Source organism: Canis lupus, chromosome 8 (assembly GCF_048164855.1).
Source record: "Canis lupus baileyi chromosome 8, mCanLup2.hap1, whole genome shotgun sequence".
Lineage (NCBI taxonomy): Eukaryota > Metazoa > Chordata > Mammalia > Carnivora > Canidae > Canis > Canis lupus.
Genome location: NC_132845.1, coordinates 37,645,701 through 37,661,315, shown reverse-complemented (window position 1 = coordinate 37,661,315; position 15,615 = coordinate 37,645,701). Strand labels below are relative to the sequence as shown.

At 67.8% G+C, this 15,615-nt stretch overlaps 1 protein-coding gene across 11 annotated transcripts; it reads right to left on the bottom strand.

Annotated features, from left to right (window-relative positions):
- Positions 1-124: 124 nt before the first annotated feature.
- On the bottom strand, positions 125-15,231 carry WDR90 (WD repeat domain 90). 11 transcript variants are annotated; one of them, XM_072835067.1, is made up of 43 exons: positions 15,126-15,229; positions 14,789-14,880; positions 14,535-14,711; positions 14,349-14,457; positions 14,060-14,230; positions 13,783-13,897; positions 13,632-13,699; positions 13,279-13,370; positions 13,003-13,200; positions 12,853-12,915; positions 12,581-12,649; positions 11,962-12,072; positions 11,737-11,882; positions 11,607-11,664; positions 11,133-11,251; positions 10,881-11,024; positions 10,667-10,797; positions 10,479-10,595; positions 10,018-10,253; positions 9,698-9,837; positions 9,362-9,492; positions 8,818-8,948; positions 8,323-8,526; positions 8,002-8,130; positions 7,632-7,762; positions 7,514-7,554; positions 7,239-7,370; positions 6,943-7,125; positions 6,509-6,606; positions 5,884-5,986; positions 5,592-5,713; positions 5,243-5,402; positions 4,970-5,154; positions 4,714-4,882; positions 4,488-4,599; positions 4,175-4,346; positions 1,996-2,118; positions 1,673-1,847; positions 1,452-1,582; positions 1,201-1,344; positions 1,008-1,127; positions 839-923; positions 125-571 (listed from the first exon to the last, which is right to left on the bottom strand). In XM_072835067.1, exons 1-43 carry the CDS (start codon positions 15,133-15,135, stop codon positions 300-302), a joined length of 5,619 nt encoding a protein of 1,872 aa, XP_072691168.1. In that variant the 5' UTR covers positions 15,136-15,229; the 3' UTR covers positions 125-299. The 11 variants fall into 11 exon arrangements, with proteins under 11 accessions (XP_072691168.1, XP_072691169.1, XP_072691170.1 ...); XM_072835068.1 differs by having other exon boundaries at positions 2,008-2,118; XM_072835069.1 differs by having other exon boundaries at positions 13,807-13,897.
- Between the last annotated feature and the right edge of the window lie 384 nt (positions 15,232-15,615).

Here is a 15,615-nt window from a genome sequence, read left to right as displayed (position 1 = left end):
CTCCGGGCACGCGCTCTGGGCCCACACTGTGGGCTTAGTGCTCTGCAGAGCTGGTGCCAGGGGTTTGGTGGAAGCTGAGCTAGGCCCAGGCAAACAGGAGCCTGGAGGGACCAGCTGACAAGGCCAGGATGCAAGGGTCACGTTTATTTGAACTTCACGAGGCAGACACAGAAGAGCTCTCAGGTAAAGAACAAACAGCACCCCCCTAAGTTCAGGGTCTTGACCCACACAGGCCCCTGCACCGTGGAGAGACCCAAGCCTTCCTGGCTCCGCAGGAGGCCCTCGGCCGTGCCAGCATCTCAGCCAAGCAGGGGCCCTGAGCCTGAGGCCCCACCTGCGGCCCAGGGCCCTGCGACTTCCCACACCAGGATCTCACTGTGGGCGGCGGAGAAGAGCAGCCGGGCGGACGGGGCAAACCTGCAGAGCTGCACCAAGTCATCGTGGCCAGCGAAGTCCTGCATGGTCCCCGACTCACAGTCCACCAGCCTCAGCACACGCTCTGTGGGCAGATGGCACGGGGCTGCGTCCAGGCAGGCAGAGGGCCTGGGGTCCCCCACACCAGCACCCCCGCCTGTGACAGCAAAGGCAATGGGAGGCCTCTCAGCACCCAGGTGCCGTCAAGGCCCCAAGCTAGGCCGCTGAGTCCCTCTGTTGAGGCCCTGGCACCCCACACCCCTCATCGCCTGACCCTGTGAGTTCCCTGGGGCGTGTCCTTACCCCACTTCCAGGATGAGGCCCTTGGGGCACTGAGGGGAGAGGGAAGTCTCAGGTGGAGATACGAGAGAGCCCGCTTGGCTCCACTCAAGACAGGCTGGAGTCCCGCTCCACCAAGACTCACCAGCAAAGCCAACGGCCACAAGGCGGGCTCCGGGGGACAGGCTCAGGGACACGGCAAAGAAAGGCAACGGGATCCTCTCCACCACCTGTGGACGGTGAGCGTGAGCCTCGTCTCCCCAGCCCTGGTCCCTCGGGCTCCCAGCACCACCTGGGGTGGGGGGTACACGTGCCTGCTTCTGGTGCAGGCTATAGAAGACCACCTCTGGACGCACGCCGAGGCCCGCACACACCAGCAGGGACCCGTCCCAGGGGCAGAAGGCAACAAGAGATGACGGTGGTTGGCTGGGACCCTGTGAAGGGACGCAGCACGCTGTGGTCCGGGGGACAGGCACTGCCCCCGCCCCTGCTGCCCCCAGAACCTACCTCCATGAGGGTGGGTGACGGGGAACTCAGCCAGTCCACGAGCTCACAGTGGCCCTGCGGCCAGTTGGCGGCCCAGACACTGATGCGCTGGTCTGAACTGGCCGCCAGCCACAGGTCGCCCCACTGCGCCCCAAAGTCTCCATGCTGGAGGTGGGTAAGGCCGGTGGATGCCCCCTGCCCTGCTCCACCCAATTTCCTCCCCTGCCCGCGTCCCCTAGGCCAGGCCCTGCCGGCTCATGAGGCCACCTCACCTCTTTGCTCCTGCTCTGGACAGTGGAGATCAGAGCACCACGGTGGTCACTCAGTACACGGAACGTCATCCCCGTGCGGGGGCGGCTCACGGCCACAAGCCCATCCTTGTCTCCGGAGAGGATGGTCTGACCTGTGCCAGGCAAGGCCAGTTACCTCGTGAGCCCCCCGGCCCCAGCCCCAACGTGCAATTACTGTCGGCCTGTGGGCCCCCGCCGCTCACCGTCAGCGGAGTAGGCGATGGCCGTCAGTGCAGCCCGGTGGGGGTGCATCTTGAGTTCCATTGCAATTCGGGAGATGCTGAAGACTCGCAGCGTGCCATCACTGTAGCCCGCTGCCACCTGCTGCTGCTCCGGGCGTGCACAGGAGGCAGGGCTCCAAGCCAGACAGAGGCAGCTCTGGGGAGCCCCAGGAGGGAGACATGAGCACTCCCCCGGGGGTGGAGGACAGGGGCTGAGCCCCACGGCTGGGACAGGCACTCAGGGAGGGTGTGGCGGCCAGGCAGGGTCGGGACAGGGTCTGGCTCAGCCCTGGTGCCCCCAGTACCTGGTTCAGCACCTGAAACTGGATCAGAAGCTCCATGCTGGCCAGGGACCACACACGCACACTCCCGTCATCGCTGCACGTGGCCCAGTGGGACGCGCTGGGGCTGAAGACCACCTCGTTCACCTGCAAGGAGCCAGCCCCCCGAGGCCACGCGGCCCTCAGGCACAGGGGAGACCCAGCACAGCCAAAGCTGTTTTTTGTTTTTTGTTTTTAATTTTTATTTATTTATGATAGTCAGAGAGAGAGAGAGTCAGAGACATAGGCAGAGGGAGAAGCAGGCTCCATGCACTGGGAGCCCGATGTGGGACTTGATCCCGGGTCTCCAGGATCGTGCCCTGGGCCAAAGGCAGGCGCCAAACCGCTGCGCCACCCAGAGATCCCGTTTTGTTTTTAAAGATTTCATTTTTTGAAGTGATCTCTTCACCCAGCATGGGGCTCAAACTCACAACCCCAAGATCAAGAGTCGCATACACTTCCCATTGAGCCACCTCTGCACAGCCCTGTCGGGCCCCAGCCACCTCCGTGGGCCATAAAGAAACCATCCTGGCCTGCCTCCCACGTGTCCTCACGAAGACCTGGGTGGAATGAAGTCACAGGAAGTCCACCGGCCAGACCCGATGGCTCACTTGCTAAGACCGTGAGCAAGTGACGGTGGCAGCTTGACACCATGGGATGCTGTGTCCCCAGAGGGCTGCAGACTGAAGGTTAGGGAGACAGCCCGGGCAGGAGCGCAGGCGAGAGGAGCCAGACGCCACACGCCCCACGGGAAAACAGAGTGGTCTAGTCTCGAACGTGAATTGCGAGGGGAAGCGTGAGCCCGTAATGTATCTTATTTAAAAAATAACAATTCAGGTCTTTGGCCGGGCAGCAACTGGCCTCCTGGGACTCAACCACGACCCCCGAGTCCGTTTCCCACAGGAGCCCCCGGGCTTGAGAAGCAGCAGCCACGTGTGGTCCTGGGCAGAGGGGAGCTCAGACCCTTGTCCTTCCAGACGAGGCGGGCATCGTGGGCGACCAGCAGCTCCGGCCAAGGCCCTGAACCCGAGTGCGCGCCAGCCAGCGGACGAACCACCCGATGTACTCTATCTGTGCCGGGACGGCACTTGGCCTTGACACGCACTGCGCTGCACAGGAACGCGCGAGGCATCGCACGGGGGCAGACAGAGGAACGTGCGCGGCACAGGCAGCCAGTGAGCCCCCGGGGCTGGGCAGGGCAACGGGCAGAGTGGTCACAGGGCTTCCTCGTGGGGACATGAAACGCCCTAAAACCTGCTGTGGTGATGGCTGTCCGAGTCTGTGACGACCACGCCACCTCAGGCTCAAGCGGGCAGAGCGTGTGGCACATCCTCGCCCCTTAACTTAGACCCGCCAAGCACAGGAAGCACCTACTGCTCGCCCACCTCAAGTTCAAGTTTCTTTGATGGCAACCGTTCTACCTGAACAACTGAACACGTTAAAGGAACAAAAGACTCGGGAGCCACCTGCAAGAACCCACCCCTGGGGAGAGATGGCGCTGGAGAGATGTGACGGGGGACAGCAACCCGGAGGAGGATGGACCCACGTGCCCACCGGCAGCTCACACAGATCCTCGCAAAGCCTGGGCCGCGCTGCTGGATGCCCATGGCCTGTGCCAGCGCTCAGGGACCTGGCCCGGGAGGGAGAGGGCCCGCCCTGCGGCGCCTGCCCCAGTCTCTCCTGGAGAAGCCCAGCTCGTGAGGCTGCCTCCCGCTCAGGATCAGGCCGGCAGTGCCTGCGACTCCCGCCCAAACACAGGGTCACTGTCCCAGGGCCAGCCGAGAGGCCAGCAGCCCCACGCACTTCCCACGGACAGACTGCCCCCGACCAGACGCTGCTCTGGCCTCTAGGGAACACAGAGCCGAGGGGCAGGTCCAACCCAGGTGGTGGGAGGTTCCAGCACAAGGAGCCTGGTTTTTTCCAACAAACAAATTGCAAGAAAAAAGTACCAACAGAAAAAGGACAGACGGAAAGGCCACACCGAAACCCCTGGGGGACACATGCGGGTCCTGCGTGGACCAGGAGACCAGAGAGCACGCAGCTCTCGGTGGCCCCGTCTCGGCCCTCCCGGACCACAGACACCCACAGCCACCTGACGGCTGCGGGGCCCGGGCTGGAGCACACGTGGCCTTCCGCCCTCTGTCCAGGCTGGAAATGCCCTCACCTTGCTCCTGTGGCCACTGATGAGGCGCGTGCTGCTGCCCTCCACCCAGCTGACGTACCAGAGCGTGCCCGCTGTGGTGCCCACCACGCCCATGTCCATGGTGTCGTGGAAGACCGCGCTCACGACGGCCCCGTCCAAGGTCAGCTCGCGCTCCATGAACACAGAGCTAGACCTGGGGTGGGGGCGGGGGTAGCGGGCTGAACGGGCAGCGGCGGCCCAGGGAACCCGGGGCCATGCCCCCACCCACAGCCCCCAGGCCCCTGTCCAGGACCCGGGGACCCCAGCACACAGGCACGCACACACGGCCGCTCACCTGGCCCGGGAGTCCTTGCACCTCAGCTCAGGCACAGCGCCCACGGCCCACAGGCGCAGCCGCCTTGTGTTGCTGCCGCTGACCAGCCGCGTGCCCGAGCACAGCAGCACTCCTGGAGGCGGGAGGCGGCATGAGCCGCTGCCCCTGCATCCCCAGCTTGAGCCGAGCCTCCCAGGAGAGGCCAAGCCCGGGCCGTCGGGCCGCGGGGGCCCTGCCAGGCACCCACCGATCTCGCCGTCGTCTGCCTCCCAGGCCAGGAAGCAGCGGCTGGCGCTGGTGTCCCACACGCAGACCTGGCCAGCATTGGAGCCACAGTAGAGCAGAGGGGCAGCCCCGTAGCAGAGCGATGTCAGCTCGCCCGCCCCCAGCTCCTCAGGGAGGGGCTCTCGGCGGCCCTGGGGGACACAAGGATGGCACGGGTCAGCAACGTCCAGGGCCCCAGCCAGACCCCACCCTCGAGGACACGCCCCGCATCCTGGCACCTGGAGGCTGGCGTTGGGGCCACGCAGGAGCCACAAGGTGACAGCACATTGGCCCACGCAGGCCAGCTCGCCAGCATCCCATGGGTTAAACGCCACTCCATGCACTGGCTCCGGGAGGCAGGTAGCCGACAGCAGCTCACAGGTGGCCATGCTCCACAGGGCCAGAGTGCGGTCACCGTAGTCCCCTGGCGAAGACGCATGGGATCAGCAACCCCCGGGTCCCGGGACGGGCAGGGCCGTCCAGGGGCCACCGTCCCTCCACAACCCACTGACCCAGTGTGACAAGCAGCTCGTCGTCTGGCGAAAAAGCCAGGGCTTGCACAGCAGTGCTGTGGTAAGAAATGAGTTGCCGGCAGGAGCCCCCCGGCACGTTCCAGATGCGGATCTGGCAGCAGGAGGCGGTGCTGCCGCAGCCTGAGGCAGAGGCCAGGACCTGGTGGGCAGGAGGGTGGGCGGTCAGCGGGGGGCCGGGGCCCGCAGGCCCATCGGGTGCTGGTGGGAGGGGAGGCCGGGACAACGTCCCTGTCCTGCTGTGGAGCCGAGAGCCAGCCCCGGTTCTCGGGCATCTAGGCTGAGGCGAGCACATCCACCCCGGGTGTGCTGCGGGGGCGCCGGCCAGCACCTGGGCATCGTGGCTGAGGGCCAGCGTGGAGATCTCCTCGGGGTGACCAAGCCAGTGCTGCTGCGCGCCAGAGTGCAGGTCCTCCACCACCACCAAGCAGCCACTCGTGTAGGCAAAGAAGCCTGTGCAGGGAGGGTACCCGTGAGCCACTGCACCGGGCCCACGCGCGTCCGAGGCCACAACACAGCATGCCACGAGGAGGGCACGGCTCGCTCGGGGACTCCTCCCTGCGCCGGCCCCCACACGCACAGCTCCCGTGCTCTCCCTGAGCTAACGCAGCGCGTGGCCCCACCTGTGTCTGGCTTCCACACCACGTTGGCCCGCCCATTCCCGTTGTAGCCCATGACCGCCTTCAAGAGCAGACGCTCAGCACTGCCACGGGAGACGGAGGCACTCTGCAAGGACACGCGCAGGACGCTGGGGCGCCGCGATGGTGCCTGCCCTCCCCGTCAGCCTGGGCCCTGGGATAAACCCTCGGCAGGTGCAGGCTCCCGGGAGGAGACAAGCGGTAGGAACACGGGCCCCACAACCCACACAAGAGGCCAGCGGAGCTGGGGGGCGGGAGGCAGCTGGAGCGCAGGGTGGCCAGGGGAGGGCAAAGTGGCCCGGGGTGGTCTTGGGAGGGCACAGGGCCAAAGGGGAGGGCTCGACAGGATACCACCTGGGGCCGCTCTGGGGGCAGCAGGACAATGAGAGCCTTGGCCAGCCAAGCCAGAGTGCAGCACACGTGGACGTGTGGCCTGCATGGGGACGGCCACCAAGATCTACGTCAAAGCCCTGTCACCGAAGCTGTGAGCTTTGGGAGCCGCCCCTGGGACATCCCAGGAAACCGAGTTCCCTCAGGGAGAAAGAACACACCCAGAAACGACGGGGCCATGACCCCCACTCTGGGCCTGTGAGGACCCGCCCCGACTGACCTTGGGTAGCGAGGAGGTCTTGTAGCGTGCCACGAAGTGCTTGTAGCAGTCTGGGCGAGCAGAGGGACACACCTGGGCTTTTCTGGTGCCCTGAGCACCTGACGGGAAAAGAAAGAGGCCTCGAAACATCAAAGCACCCGTGACTGCTCAGAGACCCCTCCCCACACGCGGTCACCGGGCACCACCGGGTGGGACACGTGTCTGCCCCACAGCAGACACGGCAGCTCAGAGGGCCCAGGTGCCACGCCCCACCCCTGGCCTGGCCCCGCTGTGGCCTCAGGCTGGCCGCCTTGCCCTGCAGTGAACACAGCTCAGCTCAGGGCAAACCTCAGCCCACAGGGCAGCTGGGCCTCCCTTAGACCCCTGGAGCCCACGAAACACCATAGTCGGTCATGAGTGTCCCTGCCACAACCTGCTGCCCCTCTTCTGCTTACTGGGCCAGCCATGGGGGTGGGGATGCATGCTGAGGCCCCGGGGGTCCCCTGGAGACCCCCAGACCCCGTCTCCAGCCCCGCTGGCCTCCTTCACCAGCACGGGCAGGCTCGAGCCCTGACGGAGCCCCTCGGGGATGTGGCTCTCCTCCGAGGGTCCTTCTTCATCTGACCAGGAGAAAGCACCTGGGGAGATGGAGGAGACGAGCAGTGAGAGGAAGGAGCAGAGCTCCACGGCCCCTGCCCCCCCACAGGCCTGAGGGAAGCACGCGGACTCCGGGGCCAGGCCCCACCCTTACCGTCATCATCCCTGAGGAGTCCCGCACAGACGCCCAGCTGCAGTGGGGACGCCTGCGATGGCTTAGGCACCTGCTGCCGGGGGAGCCCGTGAGCCCCGGACACCACGTCCTCCAGCTGCCTTGCATCTGGGCCTGAAGACAGAAGCAGCCAGCCTGTGCCATGCACCCCAGGTGTGCACGAGGGCCCCCAGAAAGGAAGGGGTGCTATGCCACCCGCAGACAAGGCCAGCACCGGAGACCGTCACAAAGCCCACTCACAAGGTGGGGCCACTCACTAGCCTCGCAGGTCGGGGGTGCCCCAGGTGAGTCTCCAGCACTGCAGAGGCAACGAGAGATCAGGTGGGAAGGGTGCAGCAGAAGGCCGACGGGAGCAGGCCAAGGGCAGGCACTTGCCTTCCTGGAGGCGACCTCTCCAGGGGGCCCAGAATGTCCCACAGGAAGATGGCATCCCCCACACTGAGGAGCCGCTGCTGGTCAGGGGCGAAGGCCACAGCTCGTACGGGCTCTGAATGGCCGATATACACCTGGGGGCAACGGGAGTCACGCACAGGGGCCGCTGAGGCGCAGCAGGGACACCATGGTCCTTCCAGCGCTGGCACATGCTTCAACCTGGCGGACGTAGCCCGCAGACCCGGCTGTGGGCCCCCCGACCCGCCAGACCGGGGCGTGAGGAAGAGGCTCTCAGGGCTGCCAGGCCGCAGCAGGCACAGGGATGTCGGGGTGGTCCGTGCCCGCCTGCCGTGCCCCAGCCTGCGGCACCCACCTGGCAGCCTGGGCAGGCCTGCGTCGGGTAGTCCCACAACTTGATGGCGCGGTCCGCGGCCGTCAGCAGGAAGCGGGCATCCCTGCTGAGAGCCAGGGAGGGGCAGGCCCCAGAGTGGACAGCTGGCAGCTGCAAGAAGCGTTCTCGTCAATGAAGGAAGATCAGAAACCACAGACCTGCAGACAGAGTCTCCCTTCTGAGAAATGCCACCTCTCAGGAGCAGCAGGTGTCCAGGGCCTCCCCATCCTCGAGGCACCGCAGGCACTAACGCTAGAGCCCAAAGGAAAGAGGTGAAGCTGCAGACCGCGGCCCTGGGCTCACCTCCCGAACCACGCGGCCCGATGTGCTGTCCAGCACAACGACCGTGCTCGACGAGGTGGACACCAACAGGTGGCCAGGGGGTCCAGGGCCAAAGCAGAGGGCCACCGCCGAGGCCAGACGAGCGCTGGCCAGGTCCAGGGCACGGACATCCACTCGCAGCAGCTGGGGGAGAGCCGTGAGTGGCTGCCGGGCACAACCTGCAGGCTGAGCGGGGGCCCCAGAGCCAGAGCACAGGTGGGCAGCTTTGGGCGCCCCGTGGCACCCCTGCCTGCCTGTGGCTTACACGTTCTGTGGGAGTCGCGACCCCGAGGCTCAGATCCTCTCTGGGGTGAGCACGGCCTCCCACCCGCCCCTAGCTCCCTCCCTCTCCATGCGGGGCCCTCCCTGACTCCCTCTGCCCTGCTGGGACCCAGGGCAGCGTGGGACGGCGCGGCAGGGCTGTCTAGATCTGCCGGCCAAGCCAGCGTGACAGACAGAAGGCTCTGGCCGACTCACCTCCTCTAGCGAGGCCGCGTTCATAACAGTCACCACGTACTTGGAAGGGCCCACGAAGGCCAGCAGGTGGCTGTCCCCGCTAAGCACCAGGGCATTGGGGGTGGGGTGGGCGTCCCGGCACACCACGTTAGCTGCCGGCAGCGCGGGGGCACACGGTCAGCTGGGTGGAGGGGGCGCCCACGGGAAACACAGGTCCGGCCCGAGCCCACCCCCAGCTGTGGGGAACTCCACACAAGAACCGTGCACAGCCCACAGAGCCCGGGCACAGAGCGGCGCGACACCAGCGAGCACAGCTACTGCTGGGGCAGGTGGCTCCCCTGGATTGGGCTGGCCCAAGTTACAGCGGCCTCGAGGGGAAACAGATGCCCCGGGTGACCCGACCCCCACCGACTGCTCAGGCCGGTCACTGCCTCCGAGGGCACGGACCTTCCGTCCTGGGGGCGGTAAGCCCTAAAACCACACTCCAGCTACAGGCGAGCCCCACCCCGTGGGGACCCGACAAGGACACGGTCGGGAGGCTGGATGGGCAGCACAGGGTTCTGACCTGCTACACGCAGCACGCGACACTGGGTGGCGGCGCAGTGGTACTGGGCCAGGGTGCCCGAAGAGCAAGAGCTGAAGAGGAGGCTGCCGTCGGGGCTGGCGGCCAGGCCGGTGACAGGGCCTTGGTGACACCTGCACCACAGGAGGAGAGCGTCGCCCCGGCCGTCAGCTGCACCGTCCCAGACCTCTCACGGCCCAGCTCACCCTGGCGGAGTTGCCCCGGGCAGCAGACGGTGGGGGCCCTGTGGACGGCCCTCCCTGCCCTGCCCAGCCGCCCACGCACCACCTCAGCTTCCAGCACTGGCGTCTGTGGGGCTGCAGACAACCGGGCACCCACCTGTGTGCTGTCAGGACCTCGGCAGACTCCAGGCTGAAGGAACGGACGGCCCCGCTGCTGAAGCCGCAGAATAAGGCTGGCCGCGTGGGGTGGAAGGCGACGGTGCACGGGGCCTCCTCGGGGGACCTCAAGTCATGAAGCTGGAGGACGGATCCGTGAGGGCGCGCAGAGATGGGGCCAGCAGCTGGCCTCCAGAGCCTGGGAGCCGGTCGCTCCGGGGCGCCCCCATGGACCCTCCCGTGCTCCACGTCTGCCTCCCCCCCCACACCACGGGCACTCATACCCTACCCCTGCCACGGCGCCCTCTGGCCATGCCCCACCTGCTGCAGGGTCGCCAGGTCCCAGACGCGCACAGTGTGGTCCTGGGACACGGTGGCCAGCTGCCCATGGCTGCACTCGGTGGCCAGGGCCAGCACCGGAGCAGTGTGCGAGCGAACCAGCACGCGGTACTCCCGGGATGGCACATCCAGGAAGCCTAGGTGGCCCAGAGACGTGGCGGACAGCACACGCAGACCATCTGGGCTGACGCGCACCCAGGTGACTGGCCCCTCATGCTCTGCGGACAGGGCGGCTCCGTGACCTCCCGGGCTCCCCCAAGACACAGACGAGCCCGCAGCCTGCCGCTCCATGTCTGTGCGCTAGGGGAGGCAGCTCCCTGCTAACCACCGCTCCTGGGTTAGGGCTCCACCCCCGGAGCCCGGGACTGACCCCTAGCCAGGGGATGGCCCAGGGACACGGCCCTCCCACAGCAACGCACGGCAAGATGGCACAACAGGCCCACCTGCCTCCAGGAGCACAGAAGAGAAGTCCAGCGGCCAGAGGCGCAGATAGCCGTCCTCGGAGCCCACGGCGCACGTAGCCTGGGATGTGCTGAGGCTGCTGATGGAAATGCCGGGGCCTAGGGAATTGAGTAGGGTGAGCCCACCGCACCCGGGCTACTGCCCGCCACGCAGCAGGGGACCCACATACCCGAGCCGAAGGTCTGCTTCTGTGACACAGGGCTGCCAGGCGTCCACACGGGCAGGAGACGGCGAGCGTGCCGCACGGCCATGTGCTGGTGGTCGATCTCCAAGATGTGGCCACTGCGGCCGCACACGTAGCTGCTCAGGGAGGCAACGAGTGAGGGCCGAAGAGGCGGGTGGGAGCAGGACGCAGGTGTTACGGGAGCGAGGGCAGGACTCACAGCATATGGCCATCGTGGGCCGGCCCGAAGGCCAGGTCGGTCAACTCCAGAACACGGTGCTCCCCCAAGTCCACCGGGCAGGACCGCAGCTGCCCCCCTCGCAGCCGCCACAGCCGCACGCTGCCCTGCCCGCACGACGCCATCCTACAAGGCACAAACGTGATGCTATGGGTGGTCCCCGAGCCAGGGAGGGGCAGGCTCGGCCCCCATCTGGGCCCACGAGCTGCCAAGGCCTCATCCCCACAGGGTCACCTGGTTTCATCAAAAAAGGCCACCTCGAACGCCTGGATGTCAACCCCGGTGTGCGTCTTCGCGAGAAGAACTGGCTCACCTCCTCGCCCCACCTGGGCCGTGCCCCAGGCCACCACCACCTGCAACAAGCCCGTACTGGGTGCCCGCAGTCCCCCCAATCCGCCTGGCCTCTGCCCACCAAAACCCACAGGTGTACCCCTGGGCTTGCACATTCCAAGGTGGACGCGTCTGAGGAAAGACGAACAGATGCCCCCAGTACCCCTGACTTCAGAAAGGCTGACACGTCGCCGCGGTCAGCAAAGACGGCAAAGGGTAGCCTCAGCACCGACTCTACCCGCCAGGCCGGAGAACGTGAGGCACCACGTGCTGCACTCAGGGCAGGGGCTCCGGCAGGGGAGCGCCGCTTCCTAGGCCTTCTGGCTGCCACCCGCACCCTGGCACCAGCTGCCCCGCCTCCCCGAGAGGCCCCGTTACCGTCCTTCCCTGCCGGTCCTTGCCGACCCCACAGAGCAGCGCCCCGCCGCGGGAGAAGCTGCGGATGGACAGAAAGCGGTCAGCGTGGCTGCGGCCGGCCCCCTGGCCCCGTCAGAGGCCCCACGCCCACCTGAGGGAGCAGAGCGTGTGGGCCGGGCTCCGGAACAGGGACAGGCAAGCCCCGGTCCCGAAATCCCAGAGGCGCAGCATGCTTGAGGGCCGGGCCTGGGCCGAGGCCAGCAGCACGTTGTCCCCATCCAGCGCCAGGGCAGAAACCTACAGGAGGCGGCAGTGTGACGGGACGGCCTGGGCCAGTGGGCACAAGCCTCCCGCTGCAGGGCCGGTGGCACCTCACCTTGTCAGTGTGGCCGAGCAGGCAGCGCTGCTCCCGGGTGTCGGTGCGCAAAACGACGACGACCGCGTGGCAGGGATACACCACAGCAGACCCGTCCTTGGTCCACAGGGCCTGCGTGCGGGGCCCAGAGGCTGACGTCACAGGCTCAGGCCTCCGGCCTCCCCCAGCCCAGCACACCCCACCCTGTGCCGGGGGCACACACACGAGGACCTCCTGCAAACCCCGTCTGCACGACCACAGACGCTGGGGCTGAGGTGAGGCAGGACCCACAGACACTGGTCTGCGTCCAGAAGGACCCGGCAAGCACAGAGCCATAGACCTGACATCGGTGCCACGCCAGCTCCACACGCCGGACAGGCATCAGAGGCTCACAGGACACGGGACAGCTCCAGCTCCCGGGCCCCCGCCAAAGCCGCCTGCACTCGCGACACAACAAACAGGCCCAGCCCCAAGTCGCGCGCAGACCCGAGCAGGCGGCCATCCCTGGCTTGAGAAACTCGGGCCTGAGGAAGCCTAGACGTGCAGACGTGCCTAGCCACCTAGGGGAGACACAGGGCTCTCCCTGCCCCCCTCCACGGAACTGACACACACAAGCCAGCGGCAGCTCTGCACCCCTCACCCATTTGGTGCTGTGGCCCCCGAAGCCAACGACGCCCTTGAGCCTCAGGATTGGATCTGGGAGGAAGCTCTGAAACAGGCAAACCCGGGGAGACCGCAGGAGGTGAGGCCGCCTGCCACAGGGACCGGCCAGCCCACACTAGCTGCTCCCCCCAACACAGCAGAGTAGCCCAGGGGGCTTCTGCCAACTGCCACTGTGCCAGCCCCCGAGGACCCCGGCTCCTGCCCCCGCCTGCAGCGCAAGGCCTCCAGGGGTCAGCGGCTCGTCCTTACTCTTTTTTGGAAGGGATGCTTGGCCAGGGCCACCTCCTGCTTGCTCTGCTTTCCGCCGAAAGGCTGGAGGATGACAGGTGATCAGAGGCCCAGCAGCCCTTGCACACCCTCGTCAAGGCCCCACCCGCCTCCCTAGGAGTAGGCACTAACCTTATGCACGGCCACATCCCCCCGGACCGCGGGCTCCACGGTCGGCTTAGGGGCAGACACATCATCACCGTTGCCAGCTGCGTGCTTGTGCCTGGCGTGTGCGGGGGCCGAGGGCTCGCTCCCCGTGGGAACCTCTGAGGGCTCACAGAACAAGCTGACCTCTGGAAGGGGCCTGGGCACCGAGGGGGCCTGGCAAGGCTGCAGGAGCACAGAGGCCGTCAGCACCCTGAGGCCACCACCCTCCGGGCCTGTGTGCAAGGGCGCAGGAGCACTCACGGCTATGGGGCCCGCGGAGGGCGCCCCGTCCTGGGCGGCACTGCTGGAAGCCCCGGGGTGAGGGAGAAGCCGCGGCACACGCCCCAGGAAATCTGGAAGGGAGCAAATGGCCACAGAAGCCACTGGGCACAGTACCCACCGGCCTGCAGAGAGCGTGGCCGCAGGGCCTCACCCACCGCGCCCCCAGGTCCCAGCTGGCACCACAGCTGCAAAGGCTGAGAACACCAGGCCCCCCACGCAGCCTCCCGCGTGTCTGGCACCTCAGGACGGCCCGAGGCTAGCCAGCCGCAGCCTCACACGGCGTCACCACCCCCTCCGAGAGCCTCCGTGCCCCTTGTGACCCCCAGGCCCACCTGCCTCAGGAGGAGAGCGGCTCTCCTGAACCGGCCCGGGAGATGCTTCTGAGCTGTCGCTTGGAAACCTGGCCAGGCAGAGACGGTCCGGGTCCAGGGGCCGCCCTGACCTCCCTCCGCCGGCCCCCTGGGGACGGGCAGAGCCGCTCACCGGATGTGGACATAGTGGTCGTACCAGCTCTCGTCCTCAGGCACCGGGAAGGCCATCTCTCGAGGCACAGGTGTGACACGGAGCCTCGCCCGCTGGGCCTCAGCGACTGTAAGAGCTACGGAGAGCAGAGCTGGTCCAGGAGGGAAGGCCACCCAGCTCCCTCTTCCACCCGAGGTGAGTCCCGAGGGCAGGGCCACCCGCCCAGCCACCGAGGCTCCGGCGCCCCCACGAGCCCTCGGGAGGACGGCAGACAGCGGGCAGGTAGGCTGTAGCTCACTGGGGTCAAAGCACAGGTCGCTGGTGTAGAGGCTCTTCACGAGCAGGCTGGCGCACAGCTTGACGCTCTTGAGGTGGCCGTAGCGACGGTTTACGTAGACCAGCAGAATGTTGCGCAGGTCGAGCTGCAGGCACGTCCAGCGGGCATCAGAGGCGCCGACCCTGGTCCCCCCTGCAGAGCGCAGCCGCCGTCAGGCCTTGGGTGTCCGCGCTCCACCCGGCCGGCTGCAGTCGCCTGGGCCCGCCCCTCCCTGACCCGGTGGCCTGTCCGTGCCCCGTCCGCATGTCACCTTTCGTGGCTGCCCCAGCCCCACAGATGAGGGGGAACTGAAGCCACGTGGCCGTAGACTTGAATTCCTTGAACAGGTTGGAGAAGGACATGCGGACGACCTGGCCGTCCTGCAGGGCAGCGAGCGTGAGGACATGCGGGGACAGGGATGGGGAGGCCGCGCCTGGTGCCCACTCCCGCTCAGCACCTTGGTGGCCACATCCAGCTGGATGATGAAATGCTTGCCGGGCAGGGGCCTGAAGAGCACGTACAGGTAGCGGCCCGTGAGCCCCAGAGACTGCATGCTGGTCCCGGGGAGCTGGATGTAGCCGCCGGCGGACGGGGCGTCCCGGATGCGGTACACGGCGCAGCGCAGGCTCTTGTCCTAGGAGACAGAGAGGGGGCGGGAGGGGGGGCCACGCGGCCTCGCCAAGCCCAGGTCGCGGGCAGGGCCCCACTCACGGTCACGGCGGCCACGTCGCCTTCCCTGCTGCACCGCCTCCACTCCCCCACCCTGCAGTGTCGGAAGACGTTCACGAACGGGCGCTGCCAGGCTGCGGGGCAGGGACGGGAGGGTCAAGGAGGGTCAGGGCGGGTCAGGGCCTGGGGGGCCTCCTGGAGGGCAGAGCTGGGCCTTCGCCCCACTGCCTGGACACTGGACTCCGGTCCCCGCCCCGCCCCCCCCGCCCCCCCCCGTTCCCTCCAGCTCCCCGCCCCCGGGTCCCCCCAGCTCCCCGCCGCCTGCCCCCAGCCCCCCTGCCCCCCAGCCCCCCGGGTCCCAGGCCCCGAGCGCCGCTACCCTTCGCCATGGCGCCGCCGCTCGCACTTCCCGCCTCGGCCGCGGCGCTCACGCAGGGCACGCAGCGCGCTTGGCAACGGCCGCCTGGCAACGGCGCCCCTGCCGCGAGCCCGCGGCGGCGTCACGTGACCCGGGGACGGGGCCACGGCCACGTGACGGCGCGGGGGCGGGCTGGTGAGCGGAGCGGCGCGGGTGCCCCTGCGAGGCCGCCGAGGGAGCTGGGGGGAGCGCGCCCCGTCAGCCCGGCTTGGCCCCCCCGTGTCCCCCGGGGCACCGGCAGCGCAGCCCGCGCTCTGCTCCGCGCCCCACCGGCCTGGGCGGCGGGGAGGCCCGAACCCCGATTCTGCGCCCCGGGGCCCTCCCCGCGCTGGCGGATGCGGAGCCGGGGACCAGGCTGGGCGCACCGGGCAGCCCGAGGAGAGGCCGCGGCCGGCGGGCCCCGGGAGGCCGGAGCTGGGCGGAGCGGCAGCCCCGAGGCAAGGAGGCGCGG

Bases quoted from the DNA above. Each gene is read 5' to 3' on its own strand.
- WDR90 (XM_072835067.1), bottom strand. The intron at 8,949-9,361 runs GTCAGAACCCTG...CGCTGCCGGCAG, and splicing joins TCGCGTGCTGCGTGTAGCAG to CTAACGTGGTGTGCCGGGAC. The intron at 7,555-7,631 runs GCAAGTGCCTGC...TTGCCTCTGCAG, and splicing joins GAGAGGTCGCCTCCAGGAAG to TGCTGGAGACTCACCTGGGG.